Raw genomic sequence first — 16,542 nt, 5'->3', positions numbered from 1 at the left:
TTTAATTTTAAATTTTTATTTTTAAATGAGATTAATTTGAAGTAAGAGATGGGGACGGGAGCCCATGGGCCAAAAGAAAAGGGCCCACAATAGAAAGAAGAAGGGTTTGTTTGGGAGACAAGTAGGACCTAGGTCATACTTAATATAAGTTGTCCTAGTAGCCTTTAGCTTTCATAAGGCCAACCTCTGCTATAAAGTCCTCTCCCACTCCCTCCTTGTCCCTCTCACCCTTTTCTCCTCATCTCCACTCCCTTTTGGTCCCAAAAAATTCTTAGAGAGAAGAGAAGAAGAGAAGTAGAGAAGTGACAACAATGTCTAGCAGGAGGAGCAGGGATATCACAGAGGAAGAGATCAATGAGCTTATCTCCAAGCTCCAGTCTTTGTTACCAGAGACCAGGCGCCGAGGTGCAGGGAGAGTGAGTCACCTACATACCTAGCTACCCACATTACTCTCTCTTTCTCCTTCTCTTTGAGAACTGTATGCATGTTAACTAAACTTAATTTAATTTGTATCTATCATGTTCACTGAATATATAAATAAATAAATATATATATATAATGCAGGCATCTGCATCAAAGTTACTCAAAGAGACATGCAACTACATCAAGAGTTTGCACAGGGAGGTTGATGACCTTAGTGACAGGCTTTCAGGCCTCATGGCCACTATGGACACCAACAGTGCTCAGGCAGAGATTATCAGGAGCCTACTTCGTTCTTAAACCTAGTTAGTCTTATTCTTCTTCTTCTTCTTCTTCTCCTTCCTTCATTGGGTCTGTGTATTCATATGATAGCTAGGACTAGCCTATCCAAGCTTCGGAATGTAGTTTATTTACTCTATTTCTCTTATTTTGCTGGCTCTCTCTTGGTCTCTCTTATTTTCTCTATGTCATGGCTTACATTAAGTTACAGGGCTTGGCTTGAGTTGTTTCCTAAATGACAACCAACCACCCACTATGCAAAATGATAAAATATAATGTAATTCAGCATCTTATCAGCTACTTATGTTTGTCCTACTTCCTCTCCACCAGCATGACTCCTTACTTTTCCTGTTCATGTTTCTATTCATGTTCCTATTCATGTTAGAGCAGCTTCTGTATTTTTATTTTTATATATATATATATTATATTTTCTTTGCTTTTTCTTTATCTACTCAATATGTGTCACAATAATCCTCTGGGCCAACCACTGAAAAAGAGTGGCAACGGCAACCACATCAATAACATTCATTCTATCAATGGTGCTGGTGCTGTTGCTGGTGCTGGTGCTGGTGCCGTGTGGTATGTGGTCTGGAGTGAGTACAATATTCTACTTTCATAACAAAAATATCTTTAAATAGAAATCCAATTTTAAAAAATAAAAAATAATATTATATATTTATTTGATTAATTAAAACTCAAAATTCATGAAGTCAGTACTCACTAGTCAACACCAACGAGGTGAGGTGAGGTGAGGTGAGAGAATAGGAAAGGATAGGGGGGAGGGTGGTAGACCGGCGGAACATTGGAACAGGGGAGGGGCGGGCAAAGACAAGCATAGCAGGCGAGGGAGGCCCACCGATAGCCCTATATCGTGGGGCCCACGGGCTTCAAAGATACCAGTCAAAGGACAACAACTTGGGCCTAGACGTCAGCATCTTGGGCTTTGAGCCCATTAGTGCCTATTCGGGCCCACCTTATCTCAGTGGGCCCCGCTCCCTCTCTCTCTCTCTTACGGTTGGAAAGCAGGAGCAGTTAGTTACACACGACGGTTGGATGTGTGGCAAGTAGGGTCCTCCTTATCGGGTTCTCAGCTTCTCAAACACGACCCGTTAAGACAATAAATGAATATAAAAAAAAACTTCATTTACGATATTAACCTTTAAGAAGGTTCAGGAAAGTAAGAAAAGCGAGAAGATTATTATGTACAAGTAACGAGGAGGGCAAAATAGTAAAAATAAGTAGGCAAGACTGTGCGTCCGTGCTTGCTCTGATCCCGCTGCAAAGCGCGTTTCCCCCAACCCTTGCCAAAAGTCTAAATTTTTCAGAAAGAACGCCAGGCGGTCAGTTTGGGAAATAACTGACAGGGGCATATCTGGAATTTTACAAAAAAACAGAATCTCATAAATGAAAAGACTGTTTTACCCATCTGTCAGGTGGGCATCCGTGGAAAGAAATAGGGGCAGAGATATGGATTTCGAAAAAATCGAAGGATTTTTTGCTTTCGAAAAGGCCCGCGAAATACCAACGCTTTGGGAATCGAAACATCGTAAAGCGCGAAGAAAAGCAACACATCGGCGATCCATTAGAAACACTAAAAACTTGAAAAACAATTATAAATAATCAAAAAGGAATCCCGATTAATAAAACTAAAATCAATCAAACTAGAGAAAACATCGGCGAAGAATTAGAAGAAAGGAACTAACCTCGTCGGAACGGAGGCGGATCATTGGACAGAAGGATCGATTGCGGACGTCCGATGGCCGAGGGGGGAAGAAGGGAGGATGGGGCGGGAGGAGAGGAAGGCGTCGATGTGCTTGGTGAGATTGAGGAGAGCGATCCGATCACGATCACGATCACGATCACGGAAGCTTCGTACCTCGCCGGTGGCCTCTCGGATGAGGAGATCCTCCTCCCTGATCCGGCGGACCTGGCTGTGAATGATAGCAGCGTGGCAGGGCTTCTCGGAGTGTGTGTCCATGGGGATAGCGGCCATGGTTGGGTTCTCAGAGGTTGGTTTTGGGATGACTATTTGAAGGAGAACGGGAATGATGACCGCTTCGTTATAAGGCTATCGCCACCTCGGGACACGTGTCAAACTCGTGGCCGTCTTTGATCGGTGGAGTTACGCTGTTACACTTGACGTAACGGTATTCGATGACTCCGTTTTACTTTGCCGTTTTAAATTATAAACGTTTTCTTTTTTTTCGTAATGCATATGTTACACGTGCGTTAATTGTTGTTTTATCAAATGTTTACCTTTATTATAAATGTTCTTTATTAAAAACATATTGATGAAATGATAAAAATTATCCTATTTTAAAAAATTGTAGTCACTTGATTTCTAAAATTTTTATTTAACTCATTTTTTATTTATCAAATTAGAAATATGTATTTTTTATTTTTTATAATAAATAAAAACTATTAGTTTCATTATTGTTTTATAAAATACTTAAATATATATATATATATATATTTATATTTAAAACCTCATGACACAATCCTGCAACAATAATGCTTAAGAAAAGGTGGATGTATGTGCTGATAGTTGAATAATCTTTTAAAATTTAAACATGAAATTCAGAGTTATAAGTTGTAGCATCTCAATATATATATACACACACACATACACAAACAACAGCAATAAAGACTAATGAATAGCCTTAATTATTTGGGGTTGACTGAAGACAAATTAATAGTTTTAACTATTTGGGGTTGGTTGTATAAATTTTCTCTCCCAGGGTTTTCTATTAAAAAAAAAAAATAGATAAATTAATCTTAAAATTATTTTTGGTTCTCAAATCTGTATGAGAAAAGAGGAAGGTTATTTAGTAAAACAGTTGACAACTATCGATTAAATTTTTATTAAAACACCATAAATATGAATAATATTTACCGTGTACATGAGTGCAGATGCATTGATCACATGATTGCATTCTATATATAATAAGAATTCACCATTGCAGATGCATTTACATGGATGCTTTCTATAAAATAGGAATCTATCACTTGAAAATATAAAACAAGAAAAGAAGAATGTTTGAATGAATTTAAAAAAAAAAAAAATACAAATATGAAAACGAGAAGAGGTAGAAAGCAAAGCAATTTGCTCCATTAGCATCACACCAGCAAAAGCAAAGTCTTCTTTCTAGTATGACATACAGACCTGTTAGATTAAAGCATGCATGCATGACTAGTAAACTTAAATTAAGCTGATCAATACCTTTTTAAATAATAATATTTTGTGCCAGAGATCTATAGTCAATCATACTTATGACTAATGTGTAAAAAATACAATCAACAATTTCAACTCATTTTTTGGAATTTTTAAAAACAATTTTCAAATACAAACAAAGAGAAAAAAACAGGGATTACAATTAATAGTAATAACAAATGCTCAATTTAAGATACTTTGGCTACATAGTAAGTGCTAAGTGAACCACTCCAGAAAGTTCTAGTTTAAACAGAACTCACCAAAAATAAAAATTTTAAAAAAAATTATGTTGAGGTGCATGTATATATATTAATATATACATGAATTTTTGCATATATGCCCTCTAGCAGTTACATTATTACATATATGGTTTTTGGGAGAGATATATCCCCATCTTATGTTTTCATGCATTGTGGCATATAGTTTGGTTCATATATAATTGGTTTGAATATGACATGCAAATCTTGAATGCAAACAAGCATGCATATACTTTTTAGAATTATTTTGAGAAATTTAATACTTGATAATTATTTATTTCAAATTGTAAATTGTTGAAATTAAAAATAGTAGTATTTATATTATGGAATATTGAAGTGTGATTCCAATTAGCTTGCAATTGGCATCATGCCATGCAAATGCACGTAAAATAAATTATTTTTTTGTCTGCCATTAGACGAGTCCATGTCTCTACGTTATTGTTCCTTTACCTGCCCCGCATGAAAACCAGCTCATCCAACGGGATCCACTTTGTGCAAATGGGACACGTGTCATGGCATAACATTGCCATGTTAAGTATCTGATTCTGTTTGTAACGGTTCAGCTGATTTGGGATCACCAGTCATTAATGATTAATCAATTAGCCGGAGATGTGGGCCCAATTGCCGTCCGCCGGTGGATTTAACTTTTAAAGACGAGGTGCGATCACCGCTCCCACTAGTCTCGGCGGCAAAGTTTTTCGGCTTAGTCCTAAAATTTTAAGAGATGGTTATTATATATATATATATATATATATGCGAATACATCATCATCATCATCAGGGGTGTTCACAAAAACATCCTCAGATTTTTTTTAAACTAGAGAAAAATCCCAATGAGAGATAAAAAAAAAGATTAGACGAACAGTTGCTTGAGCAAAAACTATGGTACCATCACTGAACATGTTGGTCGGGTATTATAGATAAAATTTGACGATTGTGATTGATTCAGTTATTGTTATGATTACAATTTATGGTTTAGATTAAAAAATTTTACACCTTTAAATCTCACGTTTCACCGTGGACTATTTATAAACACAGTAATACTGTTGTAGATTTTAAATTTATGAAGGATATATAAGATTTATGTTTTATAACCACTAAAATTTAACTAGCCTCTTAAATCTAAAATTTAACTGTATAATTTACATTATCTCATAACCACTAAATAAATGAACATATTGTTTTGACAACTGCAATACATTTTAAAATTTATCTAATTTAAAAATTAAAAATTGTCTATTTTTTTAAAAAATCAATGACATGCACAAACAAGTATGAAATAATCCCAATAGACATTTGTGCTTTTAATAGGTGGGTTTTGGGGTTTTAAATTTTTAGTGAAACAAATATTTTACGCAAACTATTTAATACCAAAAAACCAAGAGGGTCTTGGTATATATATTTAATTATTAGGTTTTATTATCATTTTTTTTAATAATAGCCGTCCTTTTCTTATAAATAAAATTTTTGAGCTTTAACTAACGGCGTTTGGATCAATTGGTATCGAGTCCTTTGCGTAGAGCGTTCATTTTAGAGAGAACCCGAAATCGAACCTCATGTCCTACGCAGCCTTGCTCCCCACACGTGCACGGGATTCTGTTGCTTGACGCCTTTCTCAAAAATTGACCTTTATTGTTTGTGATTTATTATTTCAATCCAAGGAATTGAAGCTATAGGAGCTGCGGCTAACTGTCTAAGTTTTGAAAATTAGTGAGATGGTGTGGTAATCATACCTGAGGCGGTAATGAGAACTTTATGCGTTGCTTTATATACCATCAAAGCTGGGAATGCGAGAGAGAGAGAGAGAGAGAGAGAGAGAGAGAGAGAGAAAGAGTGAGTGCTTTTCCGATTTGGTTTTCTCTCGTCGTCGGCGATCAAGAATGGCGATGTCGGCAGTGAACATTGGGATGATGGATGGTGCTTACTTCGTTGGGAGGAACGAGATTCTCTCATGGATCAACGCCACTCTGCAGCTCTCCCTCTCTCGAGTCGAAGAGGTGTCTCATTCTCCCATTTTTCCTTTGTTTTTTCTTGGATTGTTCTGCTTCTCGATCGGAATCTTGTGTTTTTGGTTTTGTTTTTTTAACCTTCTGTTAAGCTGGTGGACCTCGCGAACTGCTTGGATTTAAGGACAATGAGTACGAGGCATTCGCAGCATTTGTGGTATAGATATCCCGATTGCAAATTGGAGTGTGTTTGAATTTTTGTGATATTGTATGATGTGTACTCGGGTTTGCTGTTATGTGGCATTTTGGGTGAAGATCATTTGTAGGGATTCATCAATGGATGCAGGGTTTGCATGGGTTTTGGGGGGGATGAATACGAGGAGTTTGCATTTGTAGTTATAGATCTCCCGACTGTAATTGAGCCGGCGTGGCGTGGAGGGTTTGGATTTTTGTGATCTTGTATGTTGAGTACTTGGGTTTGCTGAAATGTGGCATTTTGGGTGAAGATCATTTGCGGGGATTCATTGATGGATGGGTTAGCAGACAATTAGTGCAAATGAGTATTTTTTTTTTTGGTATTGTTGAGCCATTTTAATTTGGAATTGTATCCCAATCTATACATTTGAAGACAATGACAGGACAAGCTAAATAATTGAATTGTGGTGGTTGTTATCGTAGGAACTTTGAACTTTTACTGAGTTTGAATTTGCAATCACAAATCTTTATGAAATAATTAGGTAAATACTAAATTGATCATCCTGTAAGCCATGAAAACGTCTCTTGTAGGCTGCATCTGGTGCTGTTCAGTGTCAAATGATGGATATGGTTCACCCTGGAGTAGTTCCAATGCATAAGGTATATCTTTTTTTTCTCTTTATTTTGTTCAAAACGGCTGATTGGGTGTGTAATGTATTACTTTTAGGTGAACTTTGATGCAAAGTCAGAGTATGACATGATTCAGAACTATAAACTTCTGCAAGAGGTGTTCAACAAACTGAAAATTGAGAAGGTATTGAGTTTACAGCGGAAGTAGAAATGTGATGTTATTTACGTGCCAATGATGTTTGTTGATTTGTTTTGTGGATTACCTTCCATATCCCTGCTATGCTAGTTGTTCCTATCACTCTTCAATCACTTTCCTTTTGTTTTTAATTTTTATGTGTGCATGTAATGGACTCATTTCTGTATAAAATAAAAATAGAAAATACCTTCAATAAGATGTATGCCCTTGCTTTGTCAACCGAAGAGTCTTCTTTTTGTATTCCATCACATTGTGAGGACCACTTTATGAGTATAATTCTCACAGTTTGTTGATTTGGTTTCATTATTTTCTTTGATTGGTCTTTCTCAGCACATTGATGTCAACAAGCTTGTTAAAGGGCGACCATTGGACAACTTAGAGTTCCTGCAATGGCTGAAGCGCTATTGTGATTCTGTGAATGGAGGAATTACAAATGAGTATTGGAGTTTTCCTTCTTTTCTTTTTCTTATTACATGAGCTTGTAGTGACGACTTCTTTTCTAGAATCTAGAAAATCAATGGACCCATCTGATATTTTTCATGCTTCAGAAATTATAACCCAGTGGAGAGACGAACCAAAGGTGGAAAAGAACGGAGTCTTAGGGGTTCTCATAAATCTTTCAAATCACTGCAAGCAAACAATTTACCTAACCGTGGCACTATTGATGGTATAATTCACAATGCTTTTATATTTAGTTGGATTTTGTAGATTGATAGTTACCTGCTTGGCATTAATTGTTCAACTTTCTGAATCTCTGATGTAGGCCATAAACAGGGGAAGGCATCTGATTCGTTCTATGCAGAACAATCTGCTTATCAGATTCAAGAACTATCTGAGAAGGTCTTAAGATTCCAATTTTCAAGCTATTTTTTGATTTGGTTGAGCAACTTTCTTGAAATTTCTATTTTTGTGGAATCTTCATTAAGGCTGGATATATGGTGTGCAAAGACATCATACGTTGGTCTGCAACAATAGCCTGTTTTAGTTTTATACTCAAATTTGTTGAAACTTCTACACTGACTCTAATAGTTTGGTTAGTTATTGGCATTTTAAAAATACTGTGTTAGAATCAGATTTCCTTCATGGTTTCTTTTGCTTGATCCAATACATTTTCTTTTCTCTTTACTTGATCAAAACTGAGATTCACTTTTAAAGATTTTCTTCAGTGTGATTTCCCTGTGGGAAGAGATCTTGGTGATCTTCAATAAATCATGTTAGGGACATATGAGATACTGTTTGTCTGGATTAGCCAATCCAACATGAGCAAAATGGATTTCAGGTTGGGAGCTGGACTCTAGTTTTACTCATTCAACCCTGAGTTTTTTTTAGATCAAGTTGGGATTTCATATTACCAAATCAAATTCTAAATGACATTCAAATTGTCTTGTCTGACCAATGCTATTTATAAAAATTATCTGGCTCAACTTTGCTGGTCCATACTGATGATTTTATAAGCTTGAGCCATGATTGATCCCAGCAACAAACCTTTGATGTTTTTGCAACCTTACGCGTCATAACTGTCTGTTGTTAATTGTAGAAATCTTTCTTCTTTCTCTCTGATGGTTCTTGTTATCTTCACCACTTATGTTTGAATGTAAAAGGTTTTATACTCCTGAAAATCAATTTATTCTGCCTTTCTCCTGTTCAATATCCCAACCTAAAAAAAAATGTTGTTTATATGCAGATTGTGGATCTTAAGCTCTCAGTGGATAATATGGAGAAAGAAAGAGACTTCTATTTCACCAAGTTGCGAGATATTGAAATACTCTGCCAACGGCCTGAACTGGAGCATCTTCCAGTATGTGTTTTTGACCTTAACTATCCCTTTCGAGTTCTATTTGCAAGAGTTATCTGATTTACAGATTAAACGTGATATACACACACACACTAAGAACTGGAGCATATTCCAGCATGTGTTTTTGGCCTGAACTATCCATTTTCAAGTAATATTTGCAAAGAGTCATCTGCTTTGTCAGATTAAACATGGTGCATACCCACATACTATTATTGCCTGTGTGAGAAATAGCATCCCACATCACACCATCTTGAACAAGGAATATTCATGGCAACGTTAGTCTATATCTTTCATTGAATAATTAATGGGCTTCTCTTGCGAATAAGAAACTAATGATACTTAGGACTACTGAGTAAGTGGTTTCTCTAAGGGATTATCATAATAAGGACATAATTGCGGTTCAATGATGTGTTGATAATGGCTTGCTATTGCTTTTGACAGATGACTAATGCTATCAGGAAGATTTTGTATGCCGCGGACGCACGGGAATCAGCACTGACTGAAGCTGAAGAACTTATTAGCAGCAGCACAGTGGATGACGGTGAAGCCGAAGCTGAAGAAACTCAGTGATCGCATTATGTGTCTAATGACCTCTAGAGATAGCATCATCTGCTAATGCTGATTGCCGCCCTTTTCACATGTACAAGATAATCGCTTATAAACAATCTTGATTCTTCATGTCTTCCAGCTGAATGGTTTCTGAACAGCATTGAGAATGTCTTCCTTTGCAAGACAAGGGGAGATCATGCTCTTTTTCATCATATATTTAAGTTTCGATTGCAATTTAATCTTGAGAAAACTATTTATAAAGAGCAACCTGCTCATACACATTTTCTTCAAGAAGATAATAATAAGGCGGAATTACAATTAATCAAGCTGGTGGAAAGCATATAGAAACACATGTAAACAAAACCTGAGGTACAAAATCTCATTAGAACTAGTCTGAATCTGGATCATCATCAACTATATCTGGTAATGAATCAGAAGACTCGGAATCCAAATTATATAAAGGAGCTGAGCCCTTCCCCTTGCTCGATATACTCATTTTTCCAGGAGCAGGGCTTCCATCCTCCAATTGATTCATAACATTGATCGGTGCACTTGTGACCATCTCATTCCTGTTAAGAACAGGACCTGAGCCTGCAGGCGTGCTCTCAACATCTTTCATTAGATTTGCAGTGTTGCCGGTTGGAGCATCTTTGTTTCCTGCTTCCAACTCACTAGTACTAGGAATGGCGGCAGCAGGTACCAAACAATTTGCATCATCCCATGCATGATCAGCACCATTGTTATGGCTCGGCTCTTGCGACTTACTGGTGTCGGTCGAGACCACCTCTCTAATTTCCACGTCAATAGTGTGTGGCGGCACTGGAGTCTTGTCCACAGACTCAGCATTTCTTTCTGAATCAACTATAGGATGTTTCACTAATTGCTCGGTGTCCATAATATCCACACCAAGCTGGTCATCTCCGACTGGTGCTTCTTCCTCGCTGCGCAGCCAACTGCTGTAAAGTTCATCATCTTCTAAATCACTGATTGCTTCAATATTACCCCTTAGGAAAGGGGGCATGTTGAGTTTCTGATTAGAAAGGGCTGTACTTTTCTGATGTATGCTATTAAACCCATCATTCATTGAGATCTTCGCAACAGGTAAGTCCACAAGCGGAAGAGCACGAGGATGAATGAGAACTTCCAACGCTAGTAGAGCATGGGTGCAGAAGGCAGCAAGTTCTGTACCAGTTTCTTGCTTTCCTGAGAAAAAGAAACAACCAAGCAACTCGCATTATTTTGCAATGTCATTCATATCCACAATCCATGTACTCCAAAGTCTTATATGAGTGTAGGATTACTCCAAAATGTGTCACCTCTGCAGAAAAGTTCAAGCCCTTGTGATAAGTACGGCGGCCTAACATGGGCACTGGATAGAAGGGATGCTAACAATGCTTTCAATGATGCAAGCTGAAAATCTGCTCGAGAAGAGGCTGGTTGGTCTGTTGGAAGAGTGAGCTTTCCTTCACTAGCCCATCCTGCATCACAAGCATTGGTTGTGACAGTTATCAACAGGAGATCCACATCAGAGCGCCAAAACTCTGATCTCAAAGAACCACCCTGTGAGAAAGTCAAACAAAATAGTAATCATTATGGAAGAGTCAAGAATAATATATACTTCCAACAAAACACATTTAAAGTTAGACAACCTAAAAACATGATTCTCTGCTCCTGCAATCAACAGTTGCCAGTCATTAAATTACTAGCCCTCAGAAAATTAAGAGAAGCTGAAAAATTTCTCACTGCAGCAACTATGCTGACAAGTAAATGCAGTACCATCTCCCATGCCCTAGATTTCTTTGGTTGGGATATCAAAGCAAAAACTTGGAGTAATAGCTTACCACAGTTAAAAGAGCTTCAAGTGCTCTTAATGCAGCTATTTTAACAGCAAGAGGCGCTGGCAGCTTTCTGCTGGCAGCTTCAGCCTCAAGATCAACACCATTTGGATGCTCCATTGGTGCTCCATAACCATGTTTCCTCTTCCTACTGGTGCTTTGACCTGATACTTCACTCACTACTTTTGCAGAGTTTGTATTAGAAGAGGGCAAACCACACACAGGATGATCGTTCAGATCAGCAAAAGCATTACTGATCACTTCTTGAGTAAGGTACAAAGCCATTCCTGGTCAAGACCCAACCCTGAGAATTAGTAATAACATTAACCTAATTAAAAAAAAAAACCTAAAAAGCCATAGAGGTCAGTTTGACATATACACACACCTGAAAAAGATGTTCAAACATAAAGAATAAAATCAAATCTGAGTGGTACTGTACTTCTGTTACATTCACAGAATGGAAGAAAAGAACTTTCACATTTACTTATGTGATTTTGCCACTTTCAGCAAACAAGTAGGTTTTAAGGCAACAGACCTACACATCTCAATCATAATTTGCATATACATCATATATTTACTTCTTTAGAGGAGCAGTCATAGTTGTAATTTTGACACTCATAATATCATTTAAAAAAAAACTGTAGAGAAGAATGACACATGGTCAGGATATTGGAGAAAGATATAAATCAAGTTAGATGAGCATAACCCTCTCATACTTCTTTACTTGTCATTACTAACAAGAGTATCCTATGCTGCAGGAAGAATTTAAAAAGGAAAAAAAAGGGAACCCAATATGTGGAATTGGTAGGATTAACAAACAGATTTAATTGCAAGACTGGTGACTACCATGACAAGCTGTTACAAATTTCACAAATATGAAGAATGTGCACAAAAGGCACCATGAAACAGTGGTGTCCAAATTGTCAGAAAATAGATGGATTTGAAGCCGCTGAAATATAAGCCAGACCATAAATACTCCGTAAAAGCTAGTGGGAAAAGAAAGAAAGAATATAATTTTGAGAATGCTTCAAGAAGTATTTACCAACACCCATGGAGATCAGTAAAATCTGAATGATAGAATAAAGTTTTATCCTTATAGGAGCCAGCACAGCTCTCCTAAAGTACTCTGTTACAAGTCGCACAACATTAGCAGCATGTGGCAAGAGTTGGCTGCACACAGAATAGCAATTACTATCAGAAAGAACCTTTGCAAATGAAGTCGCATACCATAAATCCATCATAGGAGAGATAATTGATCAGGTGAAAACTCAAGATATTAGCACAAGAATATATCATCAATTTTGCATAATAGTACGGCTATTGCAGCATAAATTAGAATGCTAAAGCATATTGTCATAACTATACATAATATAAAGAACTCCATGTAAGAATTTTTCGCATAAATTTGGCAATGTACTTAAAGACTTGATAGAAGACAGACAGGACCACTCACCTTCTAACACCTTTAATGATTGCAATTAGAAGATCCAAGCTATTTGAATGCAAGGATGAAAGTTCAGAGCAAAGAAGTTCTTGATGTAAGCTAGTTGTGAATGGCAATAACTTTTGGTGCAAAGAACCATCCTGTAGAAGCACTCTTCCAACCAAAGCCAGCAAAGCACGAATGGGTATGACTACCTTTTCAGAAAATTGGTGGAATGGCATTATTGGCACATGAAAAGGCAAACGTGAATCTTAAAGTAGAAACAACGCAACGAAGATGTGACTACCTGGATAGGATAAGGATTGGTAAGCATCTTACAGCAACAATACATTAGAGTAGAAATTCTTGGAATAAGGATGTCATGAAGACGTTTTGTGGTTCGTTCAGGTATTCCTTCAATCAATAGCTGATCTCCCAAAGGAGGAGGTGGATCTTTTCCTGGGGGGACTAATAGTCTCATGATCTCAATGTTTTTTGTTTCTGCAACATGAGGGCAGAGTAAGCCCCAGTTAAAAATACTCGGCTGTTTAAATGTCCAAATCAGAGTCTTCCGTACCTTCTTCTAGACCTTGGAAGGCATCATTCAATAGCATATTTATGGATATTAAAATCCTTCGCATCATCAATGACCAAGTATCTTCATCACCTTTCACCTTCGGAAGTAATGCTAAACAGCATGCAACTTTCTAATAATGGATTATCAAAACACATACTTTAGCTTTCCAAAGTAGTGTGTGTGTGTGTGTGTGAGAGAGAGAGAGAGAGAGGAAATGGTAACTACTCACCATTGACACATCTGCATTGCATCTCCCTGACAAGATAATTGACACTAGAGCAGATTCAACCTATGAAACATAATATAATGAATAACCATTCTTTCCTACAGTGGTCTTAATAATCAAAATGGGAAATAAAAATGAAGATTCAACCATATTATTACCATGAAAAGCATGTAACATAAGAATCATTTTTTACTTAAATCATGCCCACAAAGATACAAGATCCAAAAACACAAGGTTCTACTAAAGCAGGGCTAGGGTAGAGTTCTACAAATATAGAAGTTTTTTGCTCCTCAAAATTATGACACCTAGATTACCATTGAACATAACAAAATCTAGGTCAAGGTGCAACATCTCGAATCTTATATGAAAGAACTGAAATTTCCTTCACTTCTGATTTGCATTCTCTTTTGAACCATTTAAACCAGTAAAAGAAGTTAAAATAATGATTTCTTTGCCCCACCGATACATATGTGGTTAACTGTTCCAATGAGCTGGTTACAATATATCTTTACACACACACACTAACTAACTAACAAGTGATATAAATGATCCAGTACACACATTCACTCCTTAGCATTGAGAAATAAACTAGGTCTGGACTCATCAAAGTCTTCATTTTCATTCAAAACAATTTCTAAATGTCACACACACGCACACTCAGCAAGCCCCAAAGAATTTCTGAACCACATGTGTGCATGCGCGAAAAGGAATTTCCAAACCACATGAGTACATGCGTGAAAAAGAATTTCTAAGCCACATGTGCATGCGCGCGCACGCACGGGCACACACACACACAAGTGATATAAATGATCTAGTAACTACATTCACTCCTTAGCATTGAGGAATAAACTAGGTCTGGACTCATCAAATTCTTCATTTCCATTCAAAAGAATTTCTACAGCTTCCCATAATCAATAACCACCTTCTTAAGACATAATGCGGCCTAAATAGATCCTTCATGGATGAAAAGAATAATCTACTCTAATATGAGAAGATAATACAGGACCTTGTGTTGACATTTTTATAAAGCATTGACATCACAGATCATTCATCCATATGCAATGAAGTAATTTCATAGCAAAGATCTAGTAACTACATCAAGACTTAACATGCTAATTGAATGATTATATAGAAAATACAACAATACAAACAACATTGGCAAATCTTTCCAACAATATTCTAGATGTCAGCAAACGTCTAGAATTAATAGTTTTCATGATTTATGCATATAGCATGGCAGAATTACAGCTACAAATTAAGCTAAAACAAGTCTGTCACAGTAAGCCATTCAGAATTAATGAGCTTAGGATTTTAACTCGGGCACAATCACAAGCTTTAAAAAAAAAAACAATAAGCAATGCTTACATTATCATAGTGACGATGGATTGAAGATGGAAAAATGGATGTGAGGGTGTTTAACAACTGTAATGCTCCTTCCAGCTGTTGCCGTGAATAGTGAGAATAAACACGTCATCTTAAGCCAGAAAGAGTGATATCAAACAGAAAAATGAAATTCAAGAAGGAAAAAAGTCAAGCCATACAGATGCATTGTCATCCTCACTTAACAGCTGCAGAACTGGTTGAACAAGCTTGCCAGCCAAAGATGTCGCATCTTTCTTAACACTTGAATAGGCAACTAACCTGACAACACAATAAGGAAGAAAAATATTTACTTTGCTAAATGATATGAGAAAGAATAAGAAGTGTGCCTCCCGCATCAGCACAAAATTCCGATGAGAAGACAGATTTTGGATGTTGAGTAATTACAAACACAACAATTGGCTTCAGCATCTTCCAGAAGGCACTAACTCCCACTTGAACAAAATTCAATTATAAGAAGTCAGTACCATCCCCATCTAAGAACAGTTATATGGGAAGAAACAAACCTTGTGAAAAGATCTGCCAAGGAAGCACATGAAGCCACTTTAACAAATTGAGAGCTAGACAATGGCTGCTCAAAGCAAAAAATATAACATTAGCAAATCATCATAAAGCTAGAGAAAAGGGGATCAACCGTAATAGTTGATACACAGTACCTGAAGATTTAACAGAAGCTGTTGGAACCAGACAGAGTATGATCCTATGAAACGTTCTGAGCTGCACTCTTCACAAGTCACCCCTAGCAAGCAAGTACCAGCCCAGCATTTATCTGGCTAGACCATTTAAAAGAAAAATGTGATCAATGCTGGTTAAAAGAATCACATAAAACTATTATCTATTACAAGGCAAACTGAACGAAATCTTCACATCAATATAACTACACCTTCAAGAAAGGAGGGAAAAAAAAAAATCCAGAACCACTTTAACAATGCATCGAGGTTGTCACAAACAGAAGGAGCAGAGACACAATCAAAATACATAATTTATCTAATGAGCAAGCGAAATGGAGACAGTTCCTAATTGCAAATACATTCCGAAAACTAGCCAAAAATTGGTCTTTTCCTTTAAATTCAGCTGAAATCTTAGAGCTAATGTAGTTCTAGTACTCCAATAATGAACCAACAAATTCATAATCTAAGGAAAAAAAATCTAAAACACAACGATAAGGAGGACCCAATCACTAACCATCTTGCTTGAGATCAACGACATCAAGCGATCTACCCACTCATCCACAGCCAATTTCCAACTCTCCATCAACTTTGGATCTGCGGCAGGGCCTGGCGCACGCTCAGAGAGAAGACCATAAGTCTTCACGTCACAGAGGACGGTCGCCAACTCAGAAGGGCCAGGCGACAGTTGCTTCTCATCGGGAAGTCGGTCCCGGAGGAGAGATCGGAGCAAGCGGGGCTTCAACCTAACATCATTCATACCATCGAGGTAGTCCATGACCACCAGCGGAGGCGAGAGCACAAAGCCAAGATTAGGGTTTTAGCGCTGAAGAAAGCCTGAGGTTTGGCGAGGGTTTTAGTTTTAGGGCTTTGGCACCGCCGCCACGTGGGCAAGGGATGTCACCCTTTATCAAAGCACCGGCGCCAACGAGGTCGAGTGAATCCTTTGATCGAGA

General features: G+C 37.3%; 4 protein-coding genes across 4 annotated transcripts; 2 read left to right on the top strand and 2 right to left on the bottom strand.

Annotated features, from left to right (window-relative positions):
- The first annotated feature begins 200 nt into the window (after positions 1 to 200).
- Positions 201 to 1,014, top strand: LOC120261972 (transcription factor ILI5-like). The gene is made up of 2 exons (XM_039269995.1): positions 201 to 416; positions 565 to 1,014. Exons 1-2 carry the CDS (start codon positions 312 to 314, stop codon positions 718 to 720), a joined length of 261 nt encoding a protein of 86 aa, XP_039125929.1. The 5' UTR covers positions 201 to 311; the 3' UTR covers positions 721 to 1,014.
- Positions 1,015 to 1,868: 854 nt separating this feature from the next.
- Positions 1,869 to 3,601, bottom strand: LOC120260262. The gene is made up of 3 exons (XM_039267704.1): positions 3,593 to 3,601; positions 2,403 to 2,724; positions 1,869 to 2,071 (listed from the first exon to the last, which is right to left on the bottom strand). The coding sequence occupies exons 1-3, from the start codon at positions 3,599 to 3,601 to the stop codon at positions 1,869 to 1,871; spliced, it is 534 nt and encodes a 177-aa protein (XP_039123638.1).
- Positions 3,602 to 5,960: 2,359 nt separating this feature from the next.
- Positions 5,961 to 9,716, top strand: LOC120260983 (microtubule-associated protein RP/EB family member 1A-like). Its single transcript, XM_039268611.1, has 8 exons — positions 5,961 to 6,163; positions 6,899 to 6,967; positions 7,035 to 7,121; positions 7,464 to 7,570; positions 7,682 to 7,800; positions 7,897 to 7,973; positions 8,818 to 8,931; positions 9,370 to 9,716. The coding sequence occupies exons 1-8, from the start codon at positions 6,047 to 6,049 to the stop codon at positions 9,496 to 9,498; spliced, it is 819 nt and encodes a 272-aa protein (XP_039124545.1). The 5' UTR covers positions 5,961 to 6,046; the 3' UTR covers positions 9,499 to 9,716.
- Positions 9,692 to 16,457, bottom strand: LOC120260982 (proline-, glutamic acid- and leucine-rich protein 1). The gene is made up of 13 exons (XM_039268610.1): positions 16,104 to 16,457; positions 15,575 to 15,691; positions 15,425 to 15,489; positions 15,080 to 15,179; positions 14,904 to 14,978; positions 13,542 to 13,601; positions 13,313 to 13,442; positions 13,043 to 13,236; positions 12,766 to 12,950; positions 12,355 to 12,482; positions 11,319 to 11,599; positions 10,794 to 11,037; positions 9,692 to 10,680 (listed from the first exon to the last, which is right to left on the bottom strand). Exons 1-13 carry the CDS (start codon positions 16,362 to 16,364, stop codon positions 9,866 to 9,868), a joined length of 2,655 nt encoding a protein of 884 aa, XP_039124544.1. The 5' UTR covers positions 16,365 to 16,457; the 3' UTR covers positions 9,692 to 9,865.
- Between the last annotated feature and the right edge of the window lie 85 nt (positions 16,458 to 16,542).

Source organism: Dioscorea cayenensis, chromosome 5 (genome assembly GCF_009730915.1).
Source record: "Dioscorea cayenensis subsp. rotundata cultivar TDr96_F1 chromosome 5, TDr96_F1_v2_PseudoChromosome.rev07_lg8_w22 25.fasta, whole genome shotgun sequence".
Classification (NCBI taxonomy): domain Eukaryota; kingdom Viridiplantae; phylum Streptophyta; class Magnoliopsida; order Dioscoreales; family Dioscoreaceae; genus Dioscorea; species Dioscorea cayenensis.
The sequence above is the reverse complement of the archived record's forward strand: the minus strand, read 5'-3'. Positions and strand labels throughout refer to the sequence as shown.